This window comes from Rhodnius prolixus, unplaced genomic scaffold (genome assembly GCF_049639745.1).
Source record: "Rhodnius prolixus isolate KJV_2025 unplaced genomic scaffold, Rpr scaffold_2, whole genome shotgun sequence".
Lineage (NCBI taxonomy): Eukaryota > Metazoa > Arthropoda > Insecta > Hemiptera > Reduviidae > Rhodnius > Rhodnius prolixus.
The window spans coordinates 8,414,638-8,442,163 of record NW_027411592.1 but is presented as its reverse complement, the minus strand read 5'-3'; the positions used below and the strand labels follow the sequence as shown (position 1 = coordinate 8,442,163).

The 27,526-nt window shown below is 36.0% G+C and overlaps 2 protein-coding genes and 1 pseudogene across 6 annotated transcripts in view; 2 read left to right on the top strand and 1 right to left on the bottom strand.

The window, feature by feature from the left end:
- The window catches only part of LOC141448883 (agrin-like), a 397,223-nt gene that overhangs the window by 165,455 nt on the left and 204,242 nt on the right, over positions 1-27,526 (bottom strand). The gene's annotated exons all lie outside the window — the stretch shown is intronic.
- On the top strand, positions 7,513-11,743 carry LOC141448882 (glucose dehydrogenase [FAD, quinone]-like; annotated as a pseudogene).
- Positions 12,837-25,304, top strand: LOC141448880 (glucose dehydrogenase [FAD, quinone]-like). Its single transcript, XM_074117694.1, has 6 exons — positions 12,837-13,486; positions 14,323-14,490; positions 17,106-17,318; positions 18,088-18,227; positions 18,360-18,477; positions 18,729-25,304. Exons 1-6 carry the CDS (start codon positions 13,336-13,338, stop codon positions 19,700-19,702), a joined length of 1,764 nt encoding a protein of 587 aa, XP_073973795.1. The 5' UTR covers positions 12,837-13,335; the 3' UTR covers positions 19,703-25,304.

The following is a 27,526-nucleotide window of genomic DNA, read 5'->3' as shown; positions in this document are numbered from 1 at the left end:
CAAAAGACCATAATGTTGATTAAAATATTTTAAAAAAAATAAGGTACTTTTCCGTTAGCCGGGCGCAAATGTCGCCAATTGTGAACCAAACGCGAGCCAAGTCAACGGAATAAAAGTCGAAAACGTTCAACTATAAACAAATATTAATAAATTAATAGTAAGCAAAACAAGTTCAACTGTAAACAAATATTAATGAATTGTAAAGAAAACAGTTTTACCCTAAACTGTTTTTCGCTTGCGCCCGGCTAACGGAACAGTACCAAAAATAAAATTACGACTTTTTTAATTTCAACTAAACAAGCTGTGGAAGTGGAATTTTCCAGCAAAGGACAAACAGCAGTCGCCTGGGCTTCCAAAGAAATCATTGTATCCGCTGGAACCGTTAATTCACCACAGCTGTTGATGTTATCCGGCGTCGGTCCTAAAGATCATCTTGAATCGTTGAACATACCGGTAGTGGCTGACTTGCCTGTAGGAAGATATTTACAAGATCATGTTAACGCAGGTCTTCAGTTCACTATTACACCGGACATAGTACCAACAGAGAGGATGGTTCTAAGTAACCAGTCGATTGAGGAGTACGCTATAAATGATTCAGGTCCACTTGCCAGTATAACTTTAATCGAAGCAGTAGCTTGTATAAATACTAAACAATTACCTAATGCTAGTTATTCCAACGTCGAGATAACATTTAATAGTTTCGTTGTAGGAGTCTATGGTAATGTAGAGGATAGCGTATCCAAAGTGGTCGCAATGGTATCTAACTCCCGGCCACTAAGCAGAGGAGCTATCACTATCTTCGATCTTCAGATCCATTTCAGCATCCCAACATTGATCCACGCTATTTTGAAGTAAAGGAAGATTTAGAAATCGCTATGGAAGGATTGAAATTCGCTTATGATCTATTTCAGACTGAAGCATTGCAGAAATTCAATCCTAAATTGTATGTTTCTTACTACAAAGTGTGTTCACATATTCCAGCACCAAGCGATCCGTTCTATCGTTGTATTATTGAAAATTACTCAGGCACATCTTATCACCTGGCTGGTACCTGCCGAATGGGCAGCAATTCCAAAGATGCAGTGGTTGATAAGAGATTAAATACTTTATTCAACACTTTTACTGCTGAATTAAAATAGGCAAGTGAAATAGCGAATGATTACTAAAGTGGCAGTCGATATATTTGAGGGAAACCATGAATCTGGATTGATCTTTTTGTTGGCTTCCGTCTCAATTTCATCGAACTGTCATATTCAATCTTGTACTTCCTGAGCGACGTCTCAGAATTTCCTTGTTCATCGTCCTCATCTTCGCCAAGATTTTTTCAGCTTTTTCTTATTACCGTCACGATCGATTCATATTAAACTGAGATAAAGCTTTGAGATATATTCAGTAATTTAAGTTCTCGTTTTGCAAGATATTTTTTTGGAATCGATAGCAAATGAGAATTAGTCTTCTTTAACGCTGCAAAGCGTATCTCTTCCAATGTTTGTCACTTATTTCTACAAATTTACTTAAGATAGTCATTTTGCATGCATTAACTTGCCGAACAAGTAATCATTTATTCCGGAGGACCAAAAAAAGACGCAGGTACTAGAGCAGATGCCTAACGAACTGGAGTGGTGTTTAGGTAATCCAGGATTACCTAAATCCTGAGAGTCCATCTTTAGTAATCCTCACAATGCGGAATAGTCTTGACTTCTATCAGAATAACTTTACTCACAATTTAGTCTTGTACCCCGCGCAAGATGCTGTAGAAGGCGAACCGCTACTAGTTACGAGTATGACATTCTAGAGGAACTTCTAGATGGAAGCGAACTTCTTTTGGCTAACGCTAATAACAAGTGGGCAAATAATGTTTATCACCCAAATATACTGTGATTGAACAGCTAAATAGTACAACAGACTTGCGAATAGAAGCGCACACTCTCAGAGGCAAGAACTACTTTCAATACTGAAAACAACACAATACTGGTATCTCTTCCCACAATAAATACTACGTGTAATTTCCTTAATTATTCTCTTTAAATATTTCTTCATTTCATAATTATTTACGATAATTACAGTTTAGTTGCAATAATTATTATTTAAAATGAAACCCACTTACGATATAGAGGATATGCAGATAAATAATTAACAATAACTTTATCTAATGAGGTCATAGTACATGTTATTATACTTGATAAAATAAGGAAAACTGTGACAAAAATAGAGAAGAAAGAAACAATAATCAATTAATAATTATCTAATTATTAATTAGAATTATTAATTCTATACCAATTAAATGGATTATAAATTCATTAAAAGAGAAAAACATTGACTACAAAATAGTTATATTTATACAAAGATCCAAAAGCCCTATTTTTCTTAGATGAGAGCACAGTAGAAGTGAAAATTGAAAATAGGATGAGACAAGGAGATGTAAGTTTCCCGAAATGGTTTGCTTTGCTTCTTCAGGGAGTCTTTGATAACTTGGATTGGACTGGTAAAGGAATTCGAGTAGATGGTTCTTGGTTGAATCACTTAGACTTTGCAGATGACGTCGTTCTAATTGCCAAAGATGGAAGAGAATTGAAAGAAATGCCTAAGGAATTAATGGACCAATGTAAACTGATTGGTTTGTCTGTAAACCCGTCCAAAACTCAACTCATCTCTTTTGGCTGCCCACCGGAAGATCTGGTTGTGAATAACATCCAGATAAAGATAGTAGAAAATGATATATTTCTCGGTCACAAGATAAAAGCAGAAGGTCAGTTTCCTGAATTAGCCAGAAGATGCATTCTAGGTTGAAGAAAAATGTGTTCCCCGTAAACACATCTTCAAATCCCCAGCTGATGTTAAGCTAAAGGTTAAGCTTTGGGAGAAACTTGTTTTGCCCGTAATAACTTATGGCTGTGACTTTAGATGCAAGAACAATGAATAAATTTAGAATAGCTGTACGAGCAATGGAGAGGTATATGCTGGACATAACAAAGGGGCATCGGAAAAGGAATATTTGGGTTAGTAGTAAAACGGAAATGACGGACATAATAGAGAGAGTGGCCAGAAGGAAGTGGAAATGGGCAGGACACATTATGAGAGGAGATGTAAGGTGGACGATTATGTAGATAGAGTGGCACCTAGGCTGTGGAAAAGAAAAAGAGGATGTCCAACTACGGACCGGGATCAGAAAATGAAAAAGATTTGTGGTGGAGCGACCTGGCCTAGGGTAGCTAGAGACAGAACTGAGTGGAAGCGAATGACGCATGTGTTCTGTGAAGTGTGGGCAAACGAATTTCATAGTCTAGATTCACATTAAAAGGCTTTTTATTTGTTTTTATAGTTTCTGTTTTGTATACTGATCGTTTTTCTACTTAATTGTTTTTGTAAGACACATAAATTACTTGAATTACCACTAAATAAAACCTCGGCTAAGGCTGATTTTGTGTAAATAATAAGCATAATAATATCACTAACATTAATTTAAATAAAAAAAGAAAAATAATATATTGTTAATTTCTGTATAAACAACATGTTTGTATAATTTTCTTCTACACAAAAAAGGTTTATAATTATTATTTTATTATTATTAACTTCAACTAAAAAGGTCATATAAGTTTAATATACGTACTTGATAAAATAAGAAAAACTGTGACAAAAATAACGAAGAAAGAAACAATAATAAATCAATAATTATCTATCCCCATTTCCTTGTGCATATAAGCTACTCGTAAATATACTTTCAAATACTTCTGTCTCTCAGTTCAGAACCACATATTTAAAAAAGTAGAAAAATCAACGAGATCGTTTTTCCTTCATATTCAATGTCTGCCTTGGATTTTGGAGCATATGTTGGCCTTTTAACGGCTTTAGCTCACAACTACAGCGAGAACAGTCCAGAATTGGAGAAGAGGAATACTACGAGCAATGAACTGTACGAAACCTATGATTTCACAATAGTGGGAGCCGGTTCAGCAGGTAAGTACCCTAAGCCATAATCAGACTAATTCAAGAAGAGATATCCACTAGCACTAACACGATTAGGCTATGTTAGATTAAAATGTAACTTTTGTTCCACAGATTCCAGTTTAAATTTCTAAAAACTTAAATCAGATAAGTAATAAAAATAATTGACATCTCGCCTCAATACAGGAAATATGCAGATTTATCGAATTTGAACTTTTACCGAAAGTACCGTTTTTGACCTTTGATCCCTTAAAAATCCTTTTCTGGAATTGGTATCTGTGAGTCCAGAGATGGATTCACTAAGTGCAGGATAGTATCGCTTAGTTTATCCCTTGTAGCACATAAAATGTTTATCGTATCATTGCTCAGTTTCGTACCTTTATCCGCCATCAGATTAGCCCTTCATTTTTCTAGATTATGTACAGTTTTCCTTTCTATTTTCTTAAGTACAGCGTTTGGGAGGTAAAACGGTTCCCGACGGATGTTTGGTCAAAGTCCACGACTCTCTAGAATAAGTGTATATAACTCTATCACCATCCTGATTGCTACGCCAGCCTCCATTTTATCCTCTACATTTGAACTGCACTCATACTAATGTTTTACTACTTCCAATTCTTCTCAGTTTGTTCTGACGGTGCTTACTGTTTCTTGCTAATAAAAACAAGATCGTTCGCGAACGCGAGTTCTTGTTAAATTTGATTGGCTATTCTCCAACATTCCTTCACCCCTCTTTACCTCCTAATGATTGTGTCCAAAAACAATAAACAGTAATGGCCGGAAGATGCGTTCTAGGTTGGAGAAAAATGTGTTCCCTTAAACACTTCTTCAAATCCCAAGCTGTTGTTAAGCTAAAGGTTAAGCTTTGGGAAAAACTGGTATTGCAACTTATGGCTGTGACTTTAGATGCAAGAACATTGAATAAATTTAGAATAGCTGTACGAGCAATGGAGAGGTATATGCTGGACATAACAAAGAGACATCGCAAAAGGAATTTTTGGATTAGAAGTAAAACGGAAATGACGGACATAATAGAGAGAGTGGCCAGAAGGAAGTGGAAATGGGCAGGACAAATTATGATGAGAGGAGAGGTAAGATGGGCGAAGATGCTGATTGAGTCGGCTCCTAGGTTGTGGAAAAGAGGAAGAGGACGTCCCACTACGGATTGGGTTCAGAAAATGAAAAAGATTTGTGGTGGAGCGACCTGGCCTAGGGTAGCTAGAGACAGAACTGAGTGGAACCGAAAAACGAATGTGTTCTGTGAAGTGTGGGCATAGGAATTTCATAATCTAAATTCACATTAAAAGTCTTATTATTTGTTTTGATAGTTTCTGTTCTACATACTGTTCGTTTATCTATCTAATTGTTTTTGTAAGACACATAAATTACTTGAATTACCACTAAATAAAACCTCAGCTAAGGCTGATTTTGTGTAAATAATAAGCATAATAATATCACTAACAATAATTTAAATAAAAAAAGAAAAATAATATATTGTTAATTTCTGTATAAACAACATGTTTGTATAATTTTCTTCTACACAAAAAAGGTTTATAATTATTATTTTATTATTATTAACTTCAACTAAAAAGGTCATATAAGTTTAATATTCTTGATAAAATAAAGAAAACTGTGACAAAAAACAAGAAGAAGAAAGAAACAATAATCAAACAATAGGTATCTATCGCCATTTCATTGTGCATATGTGCATATAAATATACTTTCAAACACTTCCGCCTCTAAGTTCAAAACCATATACAGAGATAATTTAAAAAGGTGGAAAATCAACGAGATCATTTTTCCTTAATTTTCAATGGATGTCTTGGATTTTGGAGCATATGTTGGCCTTTTAACGGCTTTAGCTCTTAACTACAGCGAGAACAGTCCATAATTGGAGAAGAGGAATACTAGGAGCAATGAACTGTACGAAGCCTATGATTTCATAATAGTGGGAGCCGGTTCAGCAGGTAAGTACCCTAAGCCATAATCAGACTAATTCAAGAAGAGATATCCACTAGCACTAACACGATTAGGCTATGTTAGATTAAAATGTAACTTTTGTTCCACAGATTCCAGTTTAAATTTCTAAAAACTTAAATCAGATAAGTAATAAAAATAATTGACATCTCGCCTCAATACAGGAAATATGCAGATTTATCGAATTTGAACTTTTACCGAAAGTACCGTTTTTGACCTTTGATCCCTTAAAAATCCTTTTCTGGAATTGGTATCTGTGAGTCCAGAGATGGATTCACTAAGTGCAGGATAGTATCGCTTAGTTTATCCCTTGTAGCACATAAAATGTTTATCGTATCATTGCTCAGTTTCGTACCTTTATCCGCCATCAGATTAGCCCTTCATTTTTCTAGATTATGTACAGTTTTCCTTTCTATTTTCTTAAGTACAGCGTTTGGGAGGTAAAACGGTTCCCGACGGATGTTTGGTCAAAGTCCACGACTCTCTAGAATAAGTGTATATAACTCTATCACCATCCTGATTGCTACGCCAGCCTCCATTTTATCCTCTACATTTGAACTGCACTCATACTAATGTTTTACTACTTCCAATTCTTCTCAGTTTGTTCTGACGGTGCTTACTGTTTCTTGCTAATAAAAACAAGATCGTTCGCGAACGCGAGTTCTTGTTAAATTTGATTGGCTATTCTCCAACATTCCTTCACCCCTCTTTACCTCCTAATGATTGTGTCCAAAAACAATAAACAGTAATGGCCGGAAGATGCGTTCTAGGTTGGAGAAAAATGTGTTCCCTTAAACACTTCTTCAAATCCCAAGCTGTTGTTAAGCTAAAGGTTAAGCTTTGGGAAAAACTGGTATTGCAACTTATGGCTGTGACTTTAGATGCAAGAACATTGAATAAATTTAGAATAGCTGTACGAGCAATGGAGAGGTATATGCTGGACATAACAAAGAGACATCGCAAAAGGAATTTTTGGATTAGAAGTAAAACGGAAATGACGGACATAATAGAGAGAGTGGCCAGAAGGAAGTGGAAATGGGCAGGACAAATTATGATGAGAGGAGAGGTAAGATGGGCGAAGATGCTGATTGAGTCGGCTCCTAGGTTGTGGAAAAGAGGAAGAGGACGTCCCACTACGGATTGGGTTCAGAAAATGAAAAAGATTTGTGGTGGAGCGACCTGGCCTAGGGTAGCTAGAGACAGAACTGAGTGGAACCGAAAAACGAATGTGTTCTGTGAAGTGTGGGCATAGGAATTTCATAATCTAAATTCACATTAAAAGTCTTATTATTTGTTTTGATAGTTTCTGTTCTACATACTGTTCGTTTATCTATCTAATTGTTTTTGTAAGACACATAAATTATTTGAATTACCACTAAATAAAACCTCAGCTAAGGCTGATTTTGTGTAAATAATAAGCATAATAATATCACTAACAATAATTTAAATAAAAAAAGAAAAATAATATATTGTTAATTTCTGTATAAACAACATGTTTGTATAATTTTCTTCTACACAAAAAAGGTTTATAATTATTATTTTATTATTATTAACTTCAACTAAAAAGGTCATATAAGTTTAATATTCTTGATAAAATAAAGAAAACTGTGACAAAAAACAAGAAGAAGAAAGAAACAATAATCAAACAATAGGTATCTATCGCCATTTCATTGTGCATATGTGCATATAAATATACTTTCAAACACTTCCGCCTCTAAGTTCAAAACCATATACAGAGATAATTTAAAAAGGTGGAAAATCAACGAGATCATTTTTCCTTAATTTTCAATGGATGTCTTGGATTTTGGAGCATTTGTTGGCCTTTTAACGACTTTAGCTAACAGGTACAACGAGGAAAGTGCAGAATTAGAGCTGAGGAATACTGGGAGCAATGAACTGTACGAAACCTATGATTTCATAATAGTGGGAGCCGGTTCAGCAGGTAAGCTCCCTAAGCCATAATCAGACTAATTCAAGAAGAGATATCCACTAGCACTAACACGATTAGGCTATGTTAGATTAAAATGTAACTTATGTTCCACAGATTTCAGTTTAAAATTCCAAAAACTTAAATCAGAAAAATAATAACATAATTGACATCTCGCCTCATTACAGGAAACTTGCAGATTTATCGAATTTGAACTATTACCGAAAGTACCGTTTTTGACCTTTGATCCTTTCAATATCCTTTTCGGGAATCAGTATCTGTGAGTCCAGAGATGGATTCACTAAGTGCAGGATAGTATCGCTCAGTTTATCCCTTGTAGCACATAAGGTGTTTATCGTATCACTGCTCAGTTTCGTACCTTTATCCACCATCAGATTAGCCCTTCATTTCTAGATTATGTACAGTTTTCCTTTCTATTTTCTTAAGTACAGCATTTGGGAGGTAAAACGGTTCCCGACAGATGTTTGGTCAAAGCCCACGACTCTCTAGAATAAGTGCATATAACTCTATCACCATCCTGATTGCTACGCCAGCCTCCATTTTATCCTCTACATTTGAACTGCATTCATACTAATGTTTTATTACGTACTTCCAGTTCTTCTCAAATTGCTCTGAACGTGCTTACTGTTTCCTGCTAATAAAAACAAGATCGTTCCCGAACGCGAGTTCTTGTCACAGGTCCATAAATCTGATTGGCTATTCACCAACATTTTTCCTCTCTCTTTACCACCTAATGATTGTGTCCATAGCCAATAAACTGCAGTCCTCAATCCCTAATGAAGTTTCCAATTACTAAAATTCCCACTAATATAAAGTTCTCACAACCTCCCTTATATTTTTAGGATGTGTGATAGCAAGGCGACTAACGGAAATTGAAGACTGGAAAGTGTTACTCATAGAAGCTGGAGGAGGAGAAACAGTCGAATCGCAGACGCCATTTCTTGCTTATAAACTATTGGGAGGTGAATTAGACTGGAATTACACAACTGTTGAACAATTTGGTTGTAGAGGTAAAACAAAATTTAATAATTTAGTTAAATGTGGTTGTTTTGGGATTGCCTCAAGAGAGAATAGTTATTTATTGTAGTGAAAAGTTGAAATTTCACTTATTGAATCCACGTTTGTCCCTCACAAGCTTAGTGACGGCATTCCACCCTGAGGTAGCTAGTAAAAGCTATTTCCGTTTTGTATAGTTTACAATAGCCTCATGATCTGTATTATTACATTGCATTTCATGAGTACTTCCAGGCGGCAGAAAAATTGTGCATTACAATTGGAAAATTGCAGTAAAGGAAGTGGGTGAATTATCATTAGAATTTTTGTTTTTTTCAAGACCCAATAAGAAAAGGAAACTGCAGTTTGCCAAGAGGACGAGTAAATGGCGGTTCCAGCTCTATTAATTCCCCTATCATTCTTCGTGGCAATCCAAGAGATTACGATAATTGGGCAGCACAAGGAAACGACGGATGGTCTTATCAAGAAGTTCTACCTTATTTTAGGAAGTCAGAAAATAATAGAGTGGTTGACCGCGAACCAGCTTATCATGGTAAGAGTTCAATGATCTAAGAATTATCTAGAAAGTTTTGGATAGATATAAACTATTTCCTGCCAGCAATCATTAATTGAGGGCCTTTTTTGTGTTTAATTATTTGAACCTCATTAGCGATTACCCACACTTAGTTTCCTTATCTTAAATAGAAAAGTCTCAAATTTATCAACGCATTAAGTAGCCAACGTCTAATGCCTAAGATGGAGCCGAGTTCAGTGCGCCTATTTGGTGAAATGTTTCGCAATAATCCATATTTTGCGTAACTTCTTTGAGAAGGGGTGTTTATATTTCTTTTAATTAACTGAAGCCGTCTGCCTCAAGGTCAACAAGGCCCTCTTCCAATCAACTCGGTGCCTTACTACACGGCTCTAAGGGACGCTTATCTACAGGCCGGTCGAGAAAAGGGATTCAGAGTTGCAGATCTTAATGGAAGGAATAATGTTGGATTCATGCGTACTCAGGTTAATTTTTATTTTAACACCTTTGAATTTTATAATTGGTTTCAGCCATTAATCTTTTAGCCGTCCAGTACAAATGTCTCTTTCTGTTAGAGTTGTGCCTAGTTGTTTATTAACGCTATAATTTTAGATTGTCAACAAAGTAGATTAGTGTGAGAATGTTAACCATGTAAAAAGTATAAGATGACCTAGTCCCCAGGTCGAAAGTGTGGCTAAAAGTTTACAAAACTGAAATTGGCAATAATCATTCTCCCTATTGGATAATAATTATAATAATACATGTTAATTAACATATAATTCAGACCTTTTATCAAAAAAAAAAAAATATATTTATTTACATATTTTCCAGACAAACTGTGCGAATGGGTCTAGATATTCTACAAACAGAGCCTATATAAAACCTGTTCTAGCAAGAAAGAATCTAGTAATGGTGAATCACGCTCTTGTAACGAGGATAATATTTGAAGGTAATCCTCATTTGTTCACTTCCTGTTCACCAAATTAAAAATGAAACCCAATCACGTACAGTTCAAAAGTATAGACATGAAAAAATTACTTCTTTTGTGACCTAAAATCTGTATAGCCTAGCAACTATACGATTCGAATTCACTCTCTACCTATCAGCAAGAGAACATAAAAATTAAACTTAATATATATTAAAATTATTACTTCTTTGTACTTAGGTAACCGAGCTGTGGGAGTGGAATTTTCCAGCAAAGGACAAACAGCAGTCGCCTGGGCTTCCAAAGAAATCATTGTATCCGCTGGAACCATTAATTCACCACAGCTGTTGATGTTATCCGGCGTCGGTCCTAAAGATCATCTTGAATCGTTGAACATACCGGTAGTGGCTGACTTGCCTGTAGGAAGATATTTACAAGATCATGTTAACGCAGGTCTTCAGTTCACTATTACACCGGGCATAGTACCAACAGAGAAGATGGTTCTAAGTAACCAGTCGATTGAAGAGTACGCTATAAATGATTCAGGTCCACTTGCCAGTACAACTTTAATCGAAGCAGTAGCTTGTATAAATACTAAACAATTACCTAATGCAAGTTATTCCAACGTCGAGATAACATTTAATAGTTTCGTTGTAGGAGTTTATGGTGAAGTAGAAGGATAGTGTATCAAAAGTGGTCGCTATGGTATCTAACTCCCGGCCACTGAGCAGAGGAACTATTACTCTTCGATCTACAGATCCATTTCAGCATCCCAACATTGATCCAAACTATTTTCAAGTAAAGGAAGATTTAGAAATTGCTGTGGAAGGATTGAAATTCGCATATGATCTATTTCAGACTGAAGCATTGCAGAAATTCAATCCTAAATTGTATGTTTCTTACTACAAAGTGTGTTCACATATTCCAGCACCAAGCGATCCGTTCTATCGTTGTATTATTGAAAATTACTCAGGCACATCTTATCATCCGGCTGGTACCTGTCGAATGGGCAGCAATTCCAAAGATGCAGTGGTTGATGAGCGATTAAAAGTGCACTCTCTAGAAGGGCTAAGAGTGGTCGATGCGTCTATCATGCCTCAATTAATCTCGACCAATACAAACGCTCCAACAATTATGATCGCGGAAAAAGCAGCGGATTTAATAAAAGAAGATCATCGAAAGCACCTAAAAAATTAATTATAACCTAATGTTTGGCTTATTTAACTATTTACAACATGGTTTTCCTCACCCAAATCCATAATACATTCTATATTGTTAATCACTTTGATTTGTTTTGAAATAAATAAAGTTTGTCATTCTAAAGAACGGACATATTTTGATGCAATGGCGAATGATGGTTCCTATCTGTTTGGATTAGTTCTGGATGACTTAAACTCCATAGGGAGGCCTGCCCTTCCATCCATCGATGTGTCGCTTCTCCCTATTTTACCGCGATATATTGTTCCCTTCATCTACTTTATTCAACACTTTTACTGCTGAATTAAAAAAGGCAAGTGAAATAGCGAATGATTACTAAAGTGGCAGTGGATATCTTAGAGGGAAACCATGAAACTGGATTGATCTTTTTGTTCAGGCTACCGTCTTCATTTCATCGATTCATTTTATCAATCTTGTATTTCCCAAGCGACGTCTTAGAATTTCCTTGTTCATCGTCCTCATCTTCCCCAAGATTTTCATCTTTTTCTTATTACCGTCATGATCGATGTATATTAAACTGAGATTAAGCTTCGAGAAATATTCAGTAATTCAATTCCTCGTTTTGCATATTATTTTGGAATCTATAGGTAATGAGAAATCTTCCAATTGTTCTTCTTTAACGATGCAAAGTGTATCTCTTCCAATGTTTGTCACTTATTTCCAGAACTTGACTTAAGATAATCATTTTGCATGCATTAACTTGCCGAACAAGTAATCACTTATTCCGGAGGATCAAAAAAAGACGCAGGTACTGGAACAGATGCCTAACGAACTGAAGTGGTGTTTCCATAATCCAGGTTTACCAAAATCCTGAGAGTCAATGTTTAGTAATCCTCACAATGCGGTATAGTCTTCACTTCTACCAGAAAAACTTTACTCACAATTTAGCCTTGTAGCTCACACAAGATGCTGTACGAGGCGAACCGCTACTAACATAGTTACGAGCATGCCAATACATTCTAGAGGAACTTCTTGTTGGAAGCGAACTTCATTGTGGTAACGCTAATAACAAGTGGGCAAATAATGTTCATTACCCAAATGTACTGTGATTGAACAGCTAAATAGTGCAACTGACTAGCAAATTACAAGCGCACACTCTCAGAGACAAGAACTACTTTCAATACTGAAAACATCACAATGCTGGAATCTCTTCCAACATTAAATACTACGTTTTAATTTTTTACAAACCTATTCCCTTTAAATATACCTTCATTTCGTGATTATTTACAATAATTAAAGTTTAGATACAATGTTTTTTTTTTTTTTAATTAAAGCGCGTCAACATTTAAGGTTATTGGCGCCCGGAGCTTTTTTCAGTGCACTGCCGGCCTCCGGACAGTGTTCTCTCGTTAAAGACAACATTGTCCATCACCGGACAGTGAGCTATAAGAAGCTCCCAGGAAGAGAAAATCTAAGGGTCAGCAGCTGGATTCGGACCCGGGACCTTCGCGTGCGAGTCCAGTACGCTATCCGCATAGCTAATCCCTTCCCTACAATAATTATTATTTAAAATGAAGCCCACTTACAATGTAGAGAATACGCAGATAAATAATTAACAATAACTTTATCTAAAGAGGTCATACATGTTAATATATTTGATAAAATAACGAAAACATTGTACGTAATAAAAGAGGAAAAAAACAATAATGTTCCATCCTCATTTCATTGTGCATTTAAGCTGAATACAGTTTCAAATTAGGAATTCCGCCTCTAAGTTCGGAACCATATACAGGGATATATTTGAAAAAAGTGAAAAATAATTTTCCAACGTGATCATTTTTTCATTTTTCATTGACTGACATGGATTACCAAACCTTTGTTGCCATTTTAACGGCTGTAGTACTCTACTACAGGTACAACGATTTCAATCCAGAATTAGAGCTGAAGGATACTCAGAACATAGTACTGAATGAAACCTATGATTTCATAATAGTGGGAGCCGGTTCAGCAGGTAAGCTCTCTAAGCCATATTCAAACTAATTCAAGAAGAGATATCCACTAGCATTAACACGATTGGGCTATGTTAGATGAAAATGCAACTTATGTTCCACAGATTTCAGTTTAAATTTCTAAAAACTTAAATGAGATAATTAATAACATAATTGACATCTCTCCTCATTACAGGAAATATGCAGAATTATCGAATTTGAACTATTACCGAAAGTACCGTTTTTGACCTTGGCTCCTTTCAAAATCCTTTTCTGGAATTGGTATCTGTGAGTCCAGAGATGGATTCACTAAGTGCAGGATAGTATCGCTGAGTTCATCCCTTTAGCACATAAAGTGTTTATCGTATCATTGCTCAGTTTCGTACCTTTATCCAACATCAGATTAGCTCTTCAATTCTAGATTATGTACAGTTTTCCTTTCTCTTATCTTAAGTACAGCGTTTCGGAGGTTTTCGACGGATGTTTAGTCAGAGTCCACGACGCTCTAGAACAAGTGTATATAACTCTATCACCATCCTGATTGGTACGCCAGCCTCCATTTCATCCTCTACATTTGAACTGCATTTATACTAATGTTTTACTATTTCCAGTTCTTCTCAAATTGTTCTGAATGTGTTTCCCGTTTCTTGCTAATAAAAACAAGATCGTTCGCGAACGCGAGTTCTTGTCACAGGTCCATAAATCTGATTGGCTATCCTTCAACATTTTTCCCCCCTCTTTACCACCTAATGATTGTGTCCATAACCAATAAACTGCAGTCCTCAGTCCCAAATGAAGTTTCCAATTACTAAAATTCCCAATAATATAAAGTTCTCACAAAACTTCCATATATTTTCAGGATGTGTGATAGCAAGACGACTAACGGAAATTGAAGACTGGAAAGTGTTACTCATAGAAGCTGGAGGAGGAGAAACAATCGAATCGCAGACGCCATTTCTGGCATATAAACTATGGGGAAGTGAATTAGACTGGAATTACACAACTACTGAACAATTTGGTTGTAGAGGTAAAACAAAATTTAATAATTTAGTTAAATGTGGTTGTTTTGGGATTGCCTCAAGAGAGAATAGTTATTTATTGTGAAGTTTCCTTCGATGTTTGGTTTTATTCGGAAATAACGCTAGAGGAAGTGAACTAAAGCATCAATAAAGGTAAAACAAATAAAGCAGTCGATCTAGACTTAATACCAAATGAATGTTTTAAATCTTTAGAAACTAACTGGCTCAATTTTCTTGTCTCACTATCTAATAAAATCTTAAATTCAGAAACCATCCCAAAATCTTGGTCATCTATTAGAATGAGGTTAATACATAAGAAGGGACACCCTCAGGACCCGTTCAATTACCGGGGGATCGCAATATTTAATTGTCTCACAAAAATCTTTACAAATATTATTAATGAAAGGCTTGGAATCCGGGTGGAATGTAATTACGTCATACCTGAGGAGCAGCTAGGTTTCCGGAAAGGTAAAGGGTGCCGTGATAATGTATCTATATTGTCGGGAATTGTAAACGCATATTTGAGGCTGAAAAAAAGGAAGGTTTACACCACTTTTATAGACCTAAAAAGAGCTTTTGGTTCTGTAAACAACGACAAGTTATGGCATAAATTATACAACCTAGGGATAAGCCGTCAATTACTGCAGATAATGAAAGTATTAAATGATAATACCGTGATGCTTATATCCGATGAATCTTATAATTCTGCTGAAATCCCGATCTCGGAAGGAATTTTTACAGGGAGAAGTTTTAAGCCCAATTTTATTTTCTCTTTTTACTCACAATATTGTCCAAGTGTTTAATAATTCCGTGGGAATTCCTTTGTACAAAAATAGAGATCTACAAATATTACTATACGCAGACGTTTTGTTCTCTCCTGCTTGGATTGAGCTCAAAGAAAGTTAAATCTATTAAAAGAGTACTGTGATGAAAACTTGTTGAAAGTAAATATTAAAAAAACAATAACAATGGTGTTTACTAAATCTGGAACATTTGCAGAAAAGAAACTTCTAAAGGATGGAAGTGAACCCTTAGATTAGCAGAATAAATTTATTTATTTAGGAGTCCCAATTGCTTCATCTGCTAAATTTATAAAGGCCACTGAGTACTTTTGGGGAAAAATATGGCTGCCACTCAATCTGCCCTAGCTCTTTTAAAATCATGTAGAAGCGATAACTGGGAATCCAAATGTAAACTTTATGAAGCGATTTCTGAAAGTGTTCTCTTGTATTTGGCAGAGGTTTGGGCATGCAGAAATCCAGACAAAATTGAGAAGGGTGAATTTAGATTTTTTAAATTGCTGCTACATTTGCCTAGAAGTACTCCCAACCATTATGTTAGAATGGAATGTGAAAGAGTGCACACACTATTTAAAGTTTTCAGCAGAATGTTAAGTTGGTGACTTGCTATTTTGAAAATGCCTGATTATAACCTCTCTAAAATGTGTTATTTGAAGCAATTAGATTTGATAGACAATATAGGCATGCCATTTAATTGGGCAAGAGAGCTGAAACATTATCTTTCTTGTGTCGGTTTTGAAAACGTATGGCAATCACAGAACTTGAAACTAGTTGAAGAAAAATATACATCAGTTTATTTTAACGAGTTTTAGAAATAATCTAGTAAGTCGTGATGTTGAAGCCATTGTAAATAGTAAATATAATCTCAATTATCGCAATCTCAGTACCTATGATCTAGACGAGCCGCATCTTAAGGTAAACATGCATATAAGCAAGCTTAGGTTAATAGTGCAGTTACCAACTTTATAACAAAAAAATGTGTCGCATACATTTTAATAACCAGTACTATCAATTTGATGCAGATTCAACTTGTCCTCTCTGCCAATTACAAGCACCAAATGACTTATTTCACTTTTTAATGAATTGCCCGGCCTCATCATCACACAGAGCTAAATATTTAGAAAAACATTTTTCTGCAACCCCAGTTACGATAAATTTATTTCATTATTAAGTTTTTCTATTAATACGTCGGAAGAGAAAATAAAGGATATACGAGTATACTTGTTTTGTACCGAAAGTTTTAAATTAATAAATTCTTGATTATCTTATAATGTTAACGGTTTATTATTATTGTAACTTCAAGAAACCTCCTGTCTCACTCTCTTTATTTAACATCTTTATTTGTAATTCTGCTTTTTTGCTTGTTTTTTGCTTTTTTACTTGTTTTAATTTATGTACATAAGTACTACTACTTTGTTAGGCAAAGAAAGTGTTTTAATTCCAATTTATTTTTATTTCTACTTTAATTATTTTGTAGTATAATTAGAACAAGTGTATTATTTTATGTAATTTTCCACATTTAGCCTACTCCCTCTCTAAGCCTAACGGCATAAACAGAGTAAATAAATAAATATTTATTGTAAAATTGTGAAAAGTTGAAATTTCACTCACTGAGTCCATCATTGGCCCTCACAAGCTTAGTGACAGCAGTCCACCCTAAGATTATTTCTAAAAGCTATTTCCATTTTGTATAGAATATAATGGCCTCATGAGATGTATTGTACGTTGTACATTGTACATTGCATTACATGAGTACATTGGAAAATTACAATAAAGGAAGTGGATTAGTGGGTATTATCATTAAAATTTTTGTTTTTTTCAAGACCCAATAAGAAAAGGAAACTGCAGCTGGCCAAGAGGTCGATTAAATGGCGGTTCGAGCTCTATTAATTCTCTCATCATTCTTCATGGCAATCCAAGAGATTACGATAATTGGGCAGCACAAGGAAACGACGGATGGTCTTATCAAGAAGTTCTACCTTATTTTAAGAAATCAGAAAATAATAGAGTGGTTGACCGCGAACCAGCTTATCATGGTAAGAGTTCAATGATCTAAGAATTATCTAGAAAGTTTTGTATAGATATAACCTATTTCCTGCCAGCAATCATTAATTGAGGGCCTTTTTTGTTTTTAATTATTTGAACCTCATTAGCGATTACCCACACTTAGTTTCCTTATTTTAAGTAGAAAAGTCTCAAATTTATCAACGCATTAAGTAGCCAACGTCTAATGCCTAAGATGCGCAAAATCACCAGCAGAATTCATGAGAATTTATTCAGTAAAAAGGATAATCTGTAAAACTAATTTTCTTAGAATCTGGTATTTTCCTAATTATATTGTACGGGAAATATGCCGCTGGTGACAATTTAAAGTGAAGTTTAACTAATCCCTTATCGAGAACTAACGCAACAAGCATTTCTCGTAGGGGTATGTTCCAATAGTAGATCTAAAGGTGACTAGAGCAAAATCGATTCAGTAAGTGACATTTTCGATTGGCTGATTTAATCCAAAAGCTTATTTTTGGTGGTAGCAATTCTAAGTCTCTTAGAGAGCTTTAGAATGGATATTGGCGTTTTTACTAATACAGAAGGAGAAAGTGGTGAAGAAAAGAGAAAATATTTTGTACTTAAAGAGTAAAATGGATGTATGTATGTGTGTGCTGTTGTTCAGAAATGAGAACTCAGCGGAAGATCAAACTCCATCAGGGTCAACGATCAAGATGTCAAATTTAAGATGTTTCATTGAAACTTTCATTTTAGGCCAGCTGTAGAAGAAATAAGTAGTGTTTCACGAACGTTTTATAGGTACCCAAGGCCCGCTTCCAATCACCACGGTGCCTTACTACACGGCTCTAAGGGACGCTTATCTACAGGCCGGTCGAGAAAAGGGATTCAGAGTTGCGGATCTTAATGGAAGGAATAATGTCGGATTCATGCGTACTCAGGTTAATTTTTATTTTAACACCTTTGAATTTTATAATTGGTTTCAGCCATTAATCTTTTAGCCGTCCAGTACAAATGTCTCTTTCAGTTAGAGTTGTGCTTAGTTAAACAATAAAAATTTAAATATTTTCCAGACAAACTGTGCGAACGGTTCTAGATATTCTACAAACAGAGCCTATATAAAACCTGTTCTAGCAAGAAAGAATCTAGTAATGCTGAATCATGCTCTAGTAACGAGGATAATATTTGAAGGTAATCGTCATTTGTTCACATCCCGTTCACCAAATTTAAATATGAAACCCAATCGCGTACAGTTCAAAAGTAACTATAAAAAGTACCTATCAAAAGTATCTATAAAAAGTACTATAAAAATTACTTTTTTGTGACCTAAAATCTGTTATAGCCTAGCAACTGTACGATTGCAATACATTCTCTACCTATCAACAAGAGAACATAAAAATTAAACTTAATATATATTAAAATTATGACTTCTTTGTACTTAGGTAACCGAGCTGTGGGAGTGGAATTTTCCAGCAAAGGACAAACAGCAGTCGCCTGGGCTTCCAAAGAAATCATTGTATCCGCTGGAACCGTTAATTCACCACAGCTGTTGATGTTATCCGGCGTCGGTCCTAAAGATCATCTTGAATCGTTGAACATACCGGTAGTGGCTGACTTGCCTGTAGGAAGATATTTACAAGATCATGTTAACACAGGTCTTCAGTTCACTATTACACCGGGCATAGTACCCACAGAGGAGATGGTTCTAAGTAACCAGTCGATTGAGGAATATGCTATAAATGATTCAGGTCCACTTGCCAGTGTAACTTTAATCGAAGCAGTAGCTTGTATAAATACTAAACAATTACCTAATGCTAGTTATTCCAACGTCGAGATAACATTTAATAGTTTCGTTGTAGGAGTCTATGGTGAAGTAGAGGATAGCATACCCAATGTGGTCGCAATGGTATCTAACTCCCTGCCACTGAGCAGAGGAACTATCACTCTACGATCTTCAGATCCATTTCAGCATCCCAACATCGATTCAAACTACTTTGAAGAAAAGGAAGATTTAGAAATCGCTATGGAAGGATTGAATGTCGCATATGATCTATTTCAGACTGAAGCATTGCAGAAATTCAATCCTAAATTGTATGTTTCTTACTACAAAGTGTGTTCACATATTCCAGCACCAAGCGATCCGTTCTATCGTTGTATTATTGAAAATTACTCAGGCACATCTTATCATCCGGCTGGTACCTGTCGAATGGGCAGTAATTCCTCAGATTCAGTGGTTGATCAGCGATTAAAAGTGCACTCGCTAGAAAGGCTAAGAGTAGTCGATGCGTCTATCATGCCTCAATTAATCTCGACCAATACAAACGCTCCAACAATTATGATCGCGGAGAAAGCAGCGGATTTAATAAAAGAAGATCATCGAAAATGCTGCCACGATAATAAAAATTATATTGATTAAAAATTAAAGTCGCATAATGTCACTTTATAATTTGCAAATAAGGATTTTTAAATTTTTTCTAATATTTAGTTTTTGTAACTATATATGTGATATCTGATATCTGTAATTGGTTTGCGATAGATATTAGCATTGTAATATAGTTTAGACGATACTTTAAGGTTATCTCTTTTCTGTAGGGACAACTTTTTTTCTTGAGTTCTCTTTAAATAAAGAAAATTCTAGAAGCATTCTGATGTAAGATTTTGGCATCAGATTCTGTATTAGACTGTTAAGTTTTGGTAAATTTATTTATTTTTTCGAATCTGATGCTTCAAGCCGCCGTGAAAATCTATTTAATTTTCTCTTAGGTATCATTTTTACTTAAAATAGTTTTTTTTTTTGTAAAAAAGACCATCTGCCCGGAAGTTGCTTGATATAAAGTTTGGAATGCGGAATAATAGAAGGACCAGACAGAACCTTCTGCCTTAAGAAGTGGCGTGCCCGGAGTTGTTTCTACTTCCAATTAAGCAATAAGTGATGCTAATGATAAACGAAGGTAGACTTCCACATTCTGGAGGTGTTTTGATTCTTTAAGAAGGCGAGACCAAAAACAGATTGTTATTTTGGTGTTCATATGCGAATGATTCGAAGTAACGTTTCAGAAAGAGCCAGTGAATAAGTTAATATTCTAATATCAATAATAAGTTTGATAAAATCCAAAAGCAAACGATTTTTGGTAGTTTGATGGACGGATTTTTCTCACAACATTGTAGAAGAAAACTTAGACCCTTAAAAGTGGGACGAGAATCGCTAAAGAAGGTGAAATTATCATCAAGTTGCTAAATCTGAGAACAGAGGCTAACTGAACTGATAATGTCCGAACAATAATTAAATTTTCAGCTTTTCGACTAAAAAAAAAAACCTGTCAAAGATCGAAAGCGGATGTAAGAGCTACGCTACGCTACCACCGTCAAGACGTTGTAGATGACGTTGGCGCGGATGAGGTGGTAGAATCATCCTCTACCAATTTGCATTTTCAAAGCATTTTACGCAAAATACTTCTCTAATGTATCTTCTATATGAAAAATAAATAAACTGTACTTTCTGCGATTTCCGTTTTTAAGTTTTGCAGACCGTGTAGGCCTATTTATATCAACCAGTTTTTCCGGATACAGACTGGCTTGAAACTGGTTATTTCCGGTGGAAAACTAAACATCAAAGAATCTAACTTCCTGTTATTATAAAAGGAAGAAAAGAAAGCAGAAGCTACATGAACAATAAAAGTATTAAATTTCAAAAACTTCTATTATAATCAGTAAAATAAATTATGTTCTTCTATAAGTAAGGCAAGAAACTGTGAAATAGACAATGTGCCCGGCAGTTCCTTGATGGGAAACTTTGGAAATGAGAATGGAAGGGCCCAGATCCTTCTGTCCTACAAGAAGAACTAAGTGACAAGTGCGTGCCCAGAGTTATTTCTGCATCTAATTTCAACTTTGGATGTGTTTCTTCAACTAGATTTTGCCTAACGCTAAGTTCCAAGTTGACTGAAAATTTGAATGCAGGGCTCGTAGAATGTTTGCAGTTATTGTGGCAAAAGTAAAAGTATTCCACTTATAAAAAAAAATAACTTTACTAAATTGACTTTAAAACAGAAGTATGTTCATAATATGTTCACGTTTAAAGTGTTTTGAACAATGCTATTCTTAGAGGAAAAGGCCTGACCGAAATTCCGAGTAGACCGAACATCGGAAAGAAACAACGAATTCTGCTAGCAACTTCTTGCACAATCAGGGAAACTGTGATATACCCTTCACAAATGATGAACTCTAACCTCTGCAGACCTCCGATCCAGTGCTCTGTTGCAACCTCTAGAGTAGATAGCCTTTGACGCCATACGAATGATGGATTAGATTAGATTGCATTAGACGGGCGGTTCCACCAGAAAGGGGAAGGAACGCAGGCAATCCAAAATGCCCATTGTTCCCCGCCCACCCCTCATCCCATCAGAGGTACCGTGCTTTAGAACAATAAATCCGTCTAAAGGTTGCCAGATGCTAATATAATTAACTAATAAAGTAGCAAAAGGACACTAGGGGAGCATGGCGACTCAATCGCACAGTGCACTGAATAAACCTAGAAAGTTCTGGTAGAGATTACCAGATGCCACAATTTCCGGTAGGGAAACATTGAACCTCCCGAAGACGAGGAACCTAGTTTTAGAATAAACTGGACACACCTCTACAAAGTGCCGCACAGTCTCATCGGACTCACCACTGCCAGTGCAATTTGGCGACTGGATAAGACTATGGATAGGTTGAATCCAAAGCTCTGCTGTCAAAAGTGATGTCCAACTCAAATGTGAGAAATTACCCGACAGATTCTCTGCTAATACTTTAGAATAAAAACCTCTGCGATATCCGGCCAAAAAGTTAATTTATAGAGAAAACATTAGATAAGACGTAGCCAGTTCGAAATAACCTAAACAATTTTGTCAGCTGATAGAAGAGAGGTTATAATTTACATGATAAACTAGCTAGCACACGCTTACAGCTCAAGACGATACCAATTGCTTCTGATGAAGTAAGTTTCTTAGGAATCTGAGACAGTAAACCATTTCAGCCACTTGGATTAAGCCACTTTTTTTCAGTAACATTGGCGATCCAGAACCTTAGATGGCGGACATCACTTTACAAGTGAAAAATATTGGAAGGGGGGGGGCAATTAGAGAAATAAAGATATTAAAAGGAAAGAAATTGGGAGAGCAGACTGAACATGAGAATTACGACTAATTAATAATAAAGTTGGGAAGGGTGGGGGACGCCACCAACACTCAGAATACTGACGGAGATTGGATAGAAAATGATCATATATTTTTAAATAATTCAGCTGTACAAAAACTCACATAATGTGGTCTAGACCGTACAAAATATATATTAAAAAGACTTACAATTTGGTACCTTACGAGACTTACAATAACAATTAGCACGTGCTTCTTGTTACAATTTATGTTCCCTCGCTATTACAACATTAATTCACAATAGACATAGACTTCGCGACATTAATGGCCATTAAATAATTATATTAAAGTCTTTAAGGAGACACAGGACAGGGAACCTACACGCCATTAATGTTAGCAGGACGACATCTTGTTCATGGCTGGACTTGGCGGCAACTGGCATACAAGGTGACACAGACTGCAGGTCCGTTGAGTAGCCCCAACCACGACTTTCCCCATGAGAAGCCCCCGGGCAACTGGCTCGAACTCCCAGGCACCAGCTTGAGTCCCCTCTCCTTCCTCTTCTCCAGTTCTGCCAACTGGGCAATGATGCGCTATCAGCGCCAACGGACAAATTCTAGGCAGGGGGGCCGCATCTCTCTTCTTTTTTTCTGAGACCACATTAGATCTTTCAGATCGTAGATGAGTTGGTTTTTCAATGTCAATTCCTCACAAATTGCAATGAAACATTTCTTTGCTTTCAGGGCAGTCCACCTTCAGTCGCCACGCCAGCTCTGTCTTGGTCTTGATCTTATCTTGATTTGATAAAATTCCAAGGTAAAAGTTGTTCTTTTATTTGTTCGTAAGAACCTCTTCAGCAGAGAAGTTGCTGTGGAGAACAGTTTGTTTTTCACTCAGCTGCTATATTTACATTTTCCCCAGTGAAAGCTTACTAGCTTTTCCAGTACGATATAACCGTTGCAATTTCTGGAAAATACGTTTTAAGATCCACTATGGTTTTTCATTTAGGGAAAAGACTTTAAAAGTTAAAGAATAAAACTAAGAAGACTTTTTCATAAAAAATAAAAAGACGTTATTCTTCTGGGAAAAACAGTTTAGCCGTCTTTTAAGAAAAATAAGATATTTTATGGTGTCAGAGGCGAGCATCATCAAGGGATTACGGGATGTGAGCGGGGTTACAATGGTACAGGAAGGGTATGCTAAAGAGGATGACAGCCGGCGGTAGTCCCCACGGATGTGGCTAGAACTGTCTGTGCCAGCATTACATCATTTACCTCTCACACCCACAATCTCCACGGAAATGCAGTCTCTAATGAGGCGGAAGTTTGACACACTCCAACCAATTCACCAATTTGCTCTACACCAAAACACTCGCTTAACAAAATGATTCTTCTTTGACTGAATAATTCTATTTTTGTGATTTTTTTTCATTTTAAAGTTAGCGCATCCTCTGAAATCAGAGCTATAGACGTCACTGTAATTTATCAAATATCATGTTTTCTACAGCGCTATTTTCATGCTTTGGCATGTAACTTCCTGAGTGAAGCGTGAAATTGAGAGAAACAACTGTTAAAGAATTATTCAAATGATAATATGTGCAATAATAACATATTTCATTAATTGTTCATTCTTTTTGGCGACTGATTTATAGTTTCAATAGGATAAAAAAAATAACTGCCATTTCAGTCGAGTAAAATTTATTTTGCCGAGCTTTCGACCTAGGGACTAGGTCATCTTCAGGGAAAGTTTAGAAAGAGTGTCACACTCAGTCCATGAACAGACAAGACAGAAGACACACCAACCCTGAAATGTAAAATTATTACTTTCTAAACTAGCCCTGAAGATGACCTAGTCCCTAGGTCGAAAGCTCGGCAAAATAAATTTTACTCGACTGAAATGGCAGTTATTTTTTCATCCTATATTTCATTAATAAAAAATGCAAAAAAAGATTCAAAAAAATGAATATGATCATCGTAAAATTTACTCCATTGCTATAAACCAATAAAAACAATTCAATTAGAATCAATATGAAACGCATTTTTAAAATAAATAAATAATTAAATTTGGCGCATAGTTTTAATTAAAAGTCTGTTTTATTTCCAAGATAGAAACTAAATAATATGTTCACCGATAGAATAAAACAAAAAATGAAATCAGCTGTAGTAGTGTATCCAGCTTCCAGGACAACCTGGAAATATAACTTGCCACAGGCACCCATTACGCACAACTTCAGAACATATTTAAATATGAATCATCCAGAACAGTTCTAGAACCTTCCAAACCTTTTCAGTAACCCTTCACGTGGCTAGATCTTGTTGTAGCTAAGAACTCTGAAAGGTCTTGTACTTGGTCTTCTTGTATAATCCTAAACCATTTATTTTATTTTTTATTTTTTAAAGTGAATATGTAAAAGTGCCATCAGAGGGGGCTGCCGACAACGCCACACAGCCTGAAGGTTAGGTTATAGTCTAGGAAGGTTTAGCGTCATTTTTGAGTGGTTTACGTTACAGTTTTTCATAGCGTTTAACGACGGTGAAATATAACTAGTAATTTAATTATTCTTTACAGGTATTTTATTGTTTTAATTATTTATGTATGTATTAATGTTTTGTATTAATTTATTTATAAAATTATATTCTTTACAGAATAATAAAATCTGTTTTTGAAAACCGTCTTACATAAATTTAAAGTATTTAAAGAAAAAATAATGTTTGTTTGAACTTAATATTCTTGTAACTTGGAGTTATAAATATATGGAAATCAAACTTCGGAACTTTTCCTTTTTTTAAAAATATTAATCTATGTCTAGAGGGGCGGGAAAGAAAAAAGGGAAAACAGGGCCGCATGAAATTTCAGCTTTTTTTTTTGTGTGTGTGGATGTACAAGGTGACCCATTTCCATAATTATACTTGATGAGTTTTTCTTTTTTCTTTTATATTTTCTTCTTTTCTTTTTTACACCTGGCCCAGTTCGTAATCTCTTTGAAATTAACACAAAAAATGAGGAGTAATAATGTAAAAGGTAAGTTATAAATGACGAATTTTTCAGGATACTGTTTTAAGGTGAATAAAAAGAGAACACTAATTCATCCTGTGATTTTTCTCTCTTTTTTTATTTTCTCTAGATAAGGGTTAGTATTGAGATGATGTCATACTTCCCATATCAAAACTAGAAGTATCAGCTTGGAGGTCCACTAACTCAAAAAAAAATGAAAATAATAAGAAGCGGTTTATTAAAGACGATAGAGGCTATTTCTACCACAGTGTGCCTTACTGATTATACCTAACTATCTTTTGTACCTAAAACTATACCAAAAATTATCTAAATGTTTAAAACAAGAAGCAGACAGTCATGAGTGTATTAATCTCAAATTCACTACCAGCAGCTTAGTTATCATAAATATATTCAGGTCACGGATGTTCGAAATATATATGAACTGGTAGATCTTTCTCTCGCCTGCAGCGCCACAATGAAAACTTTCTTTTGGCCTAGTGGAAAAATAGTTGGTGGGATTTTTCACAGTGATGGATCAAGGGCTGGCAGAATAGAAAATTGATCCCTAACTCCCGCCCCCCCGCTCGCCCAAACCCCACACAATGACGATGACGAAGCAAGTGGAAACGATTTTGATCTGAAAGGAAGATGAGAAAGGGGGATAAAAAATAACTGTATGAGAAAAATTGTGCGGCCCATAACAGGGCTAGGATAGTTGTGGTTTGGGCACGGGGGAAGGAAAGAATGCTGTGGAAGAAAGTGATTGATGCTGGTTATACAGTGTTTAGAAGGCAGTGGACATGAGGGTTAGCTGGTGTGATGAGAGTTGGCTACACTGAGAGCATTGTGACGTCGTACTCTTCTTGCCTTTTGTTTGTGTGGTGGTAGCAGTGGAAGTATTCCTGGTGCCGAAGGGGCAATGGGGGAGAATAGCCGTCCGCAACAATGCAAGAAGATCTCCTCTTTCTCTGTCACTCCCTCTCTCTCTCTCTCTATATATATAAATATATATTCGACGACAACAATGCCTCTTCCCTGAATCACCATCGTGTTGCATCCGGCTACGGTTGGTTCTTGCCGCCAGCTAACTCCCTGACAACAACATGGCTTCTGACGATAGCAGTAATTACTGTGTTCGAACACACTCTCTCTTCCTCGGCTATACCTTCAGATCTCTCCTCCTACAATAAGGGATGGCATCTTCAGCTTCCTTACTATCCAAACTAACCACACAACACAAACAACTACAGCATTTCCACTGCCCTCCTCAGTTTACACGATTTCAGTTCCTATTTTCTCTCCCACTAGAATTGCTAGTTATGACTTGTAATTCACACTGGTTTAACATTATCTAGTCCTAGAGTAAGAAAATGGCGATACCCTATGTGGGCAATGTCAGGATTTATCTCCAAAAGACTGTGGAGAAGTTGTAGCTGTTGAAATTGACTGAAAATGGGATGAGGAATAGAATCTGCAGCTCAGTCATTGCTTTTTATTTAGCTGTTACTCACAGTAATTTGTTGTTCCCTCTCATTAAAGGGCATCATCGGCTGAGACTCGTCACTGTAATAAAAACCCTTGGATACGGAACTCCCGTTAGAGCATTTAAAATAAAAAGACTTTGAGAAGGAAATAAATATTCAAGGGACGGTTTAGTGGATGGCCGGAACTGGCTGACGTCCCTAATTCATTGTAATGGCCGCTGATGAGTCTACATAAATGTAAGATAAAAAAAAAAAAAAGAAAGCAAAAAACAATTAAGGGAGTAAAATTGTAGGGAGCAGCTGGTGAAGGGCTCACTGCGGCTTTACTAACTGGGAATGTACGCCCTAAAAGGTAGTATGTATAAATTTTTCCTCAGACCAACTTGCGCTAAAACCTCCCGCACCAAATAACATGATGGTTTGGTAGTGTTACAGGTTATATGGAGTCCTGGGTATATGTCTGGCTGTGAGCGTAGAGAATAAAACCATGGAGTCTCTTACTCCAGGCTGCTAGATAAAGTCTAGTTGCCCGTGTACGCCCTGGAGAATAAACACGACTGGGTAACCTTGCTGGGCCTGCTGTGGCTGGTTACTGTTCGAGTGGAAACTGCAAGATAAAAGAATTAT

What these genes read in the sequence shown, in the direction of transcription:
- LOC141448880 (XM_074117694.1), top strand. Translation starts at nt 13,336, where the DNA reads ATGGATTACCAAACCTTTGTTGCCATTTTAACGGCTGTAGTACTCTAC. An exon ending in AGTGGGAGCCGGTTCAGCAG is followed by an intron (nt 13,487 to 14,322) that starts GTAAGCTCTCTA and finishes ATATATTTTCAG; the next exon opens with GATGTGTGATAGCAAGACGA. An exon ending in TCGGATTCATGCGTACTCAG is followed by an intron (nt 18,228 to 18,359) that starts GTTAATTTTTAT and finishes AATATTTTCCAG; the next exon opens with ACAAACTGTGCGAACGGTTC.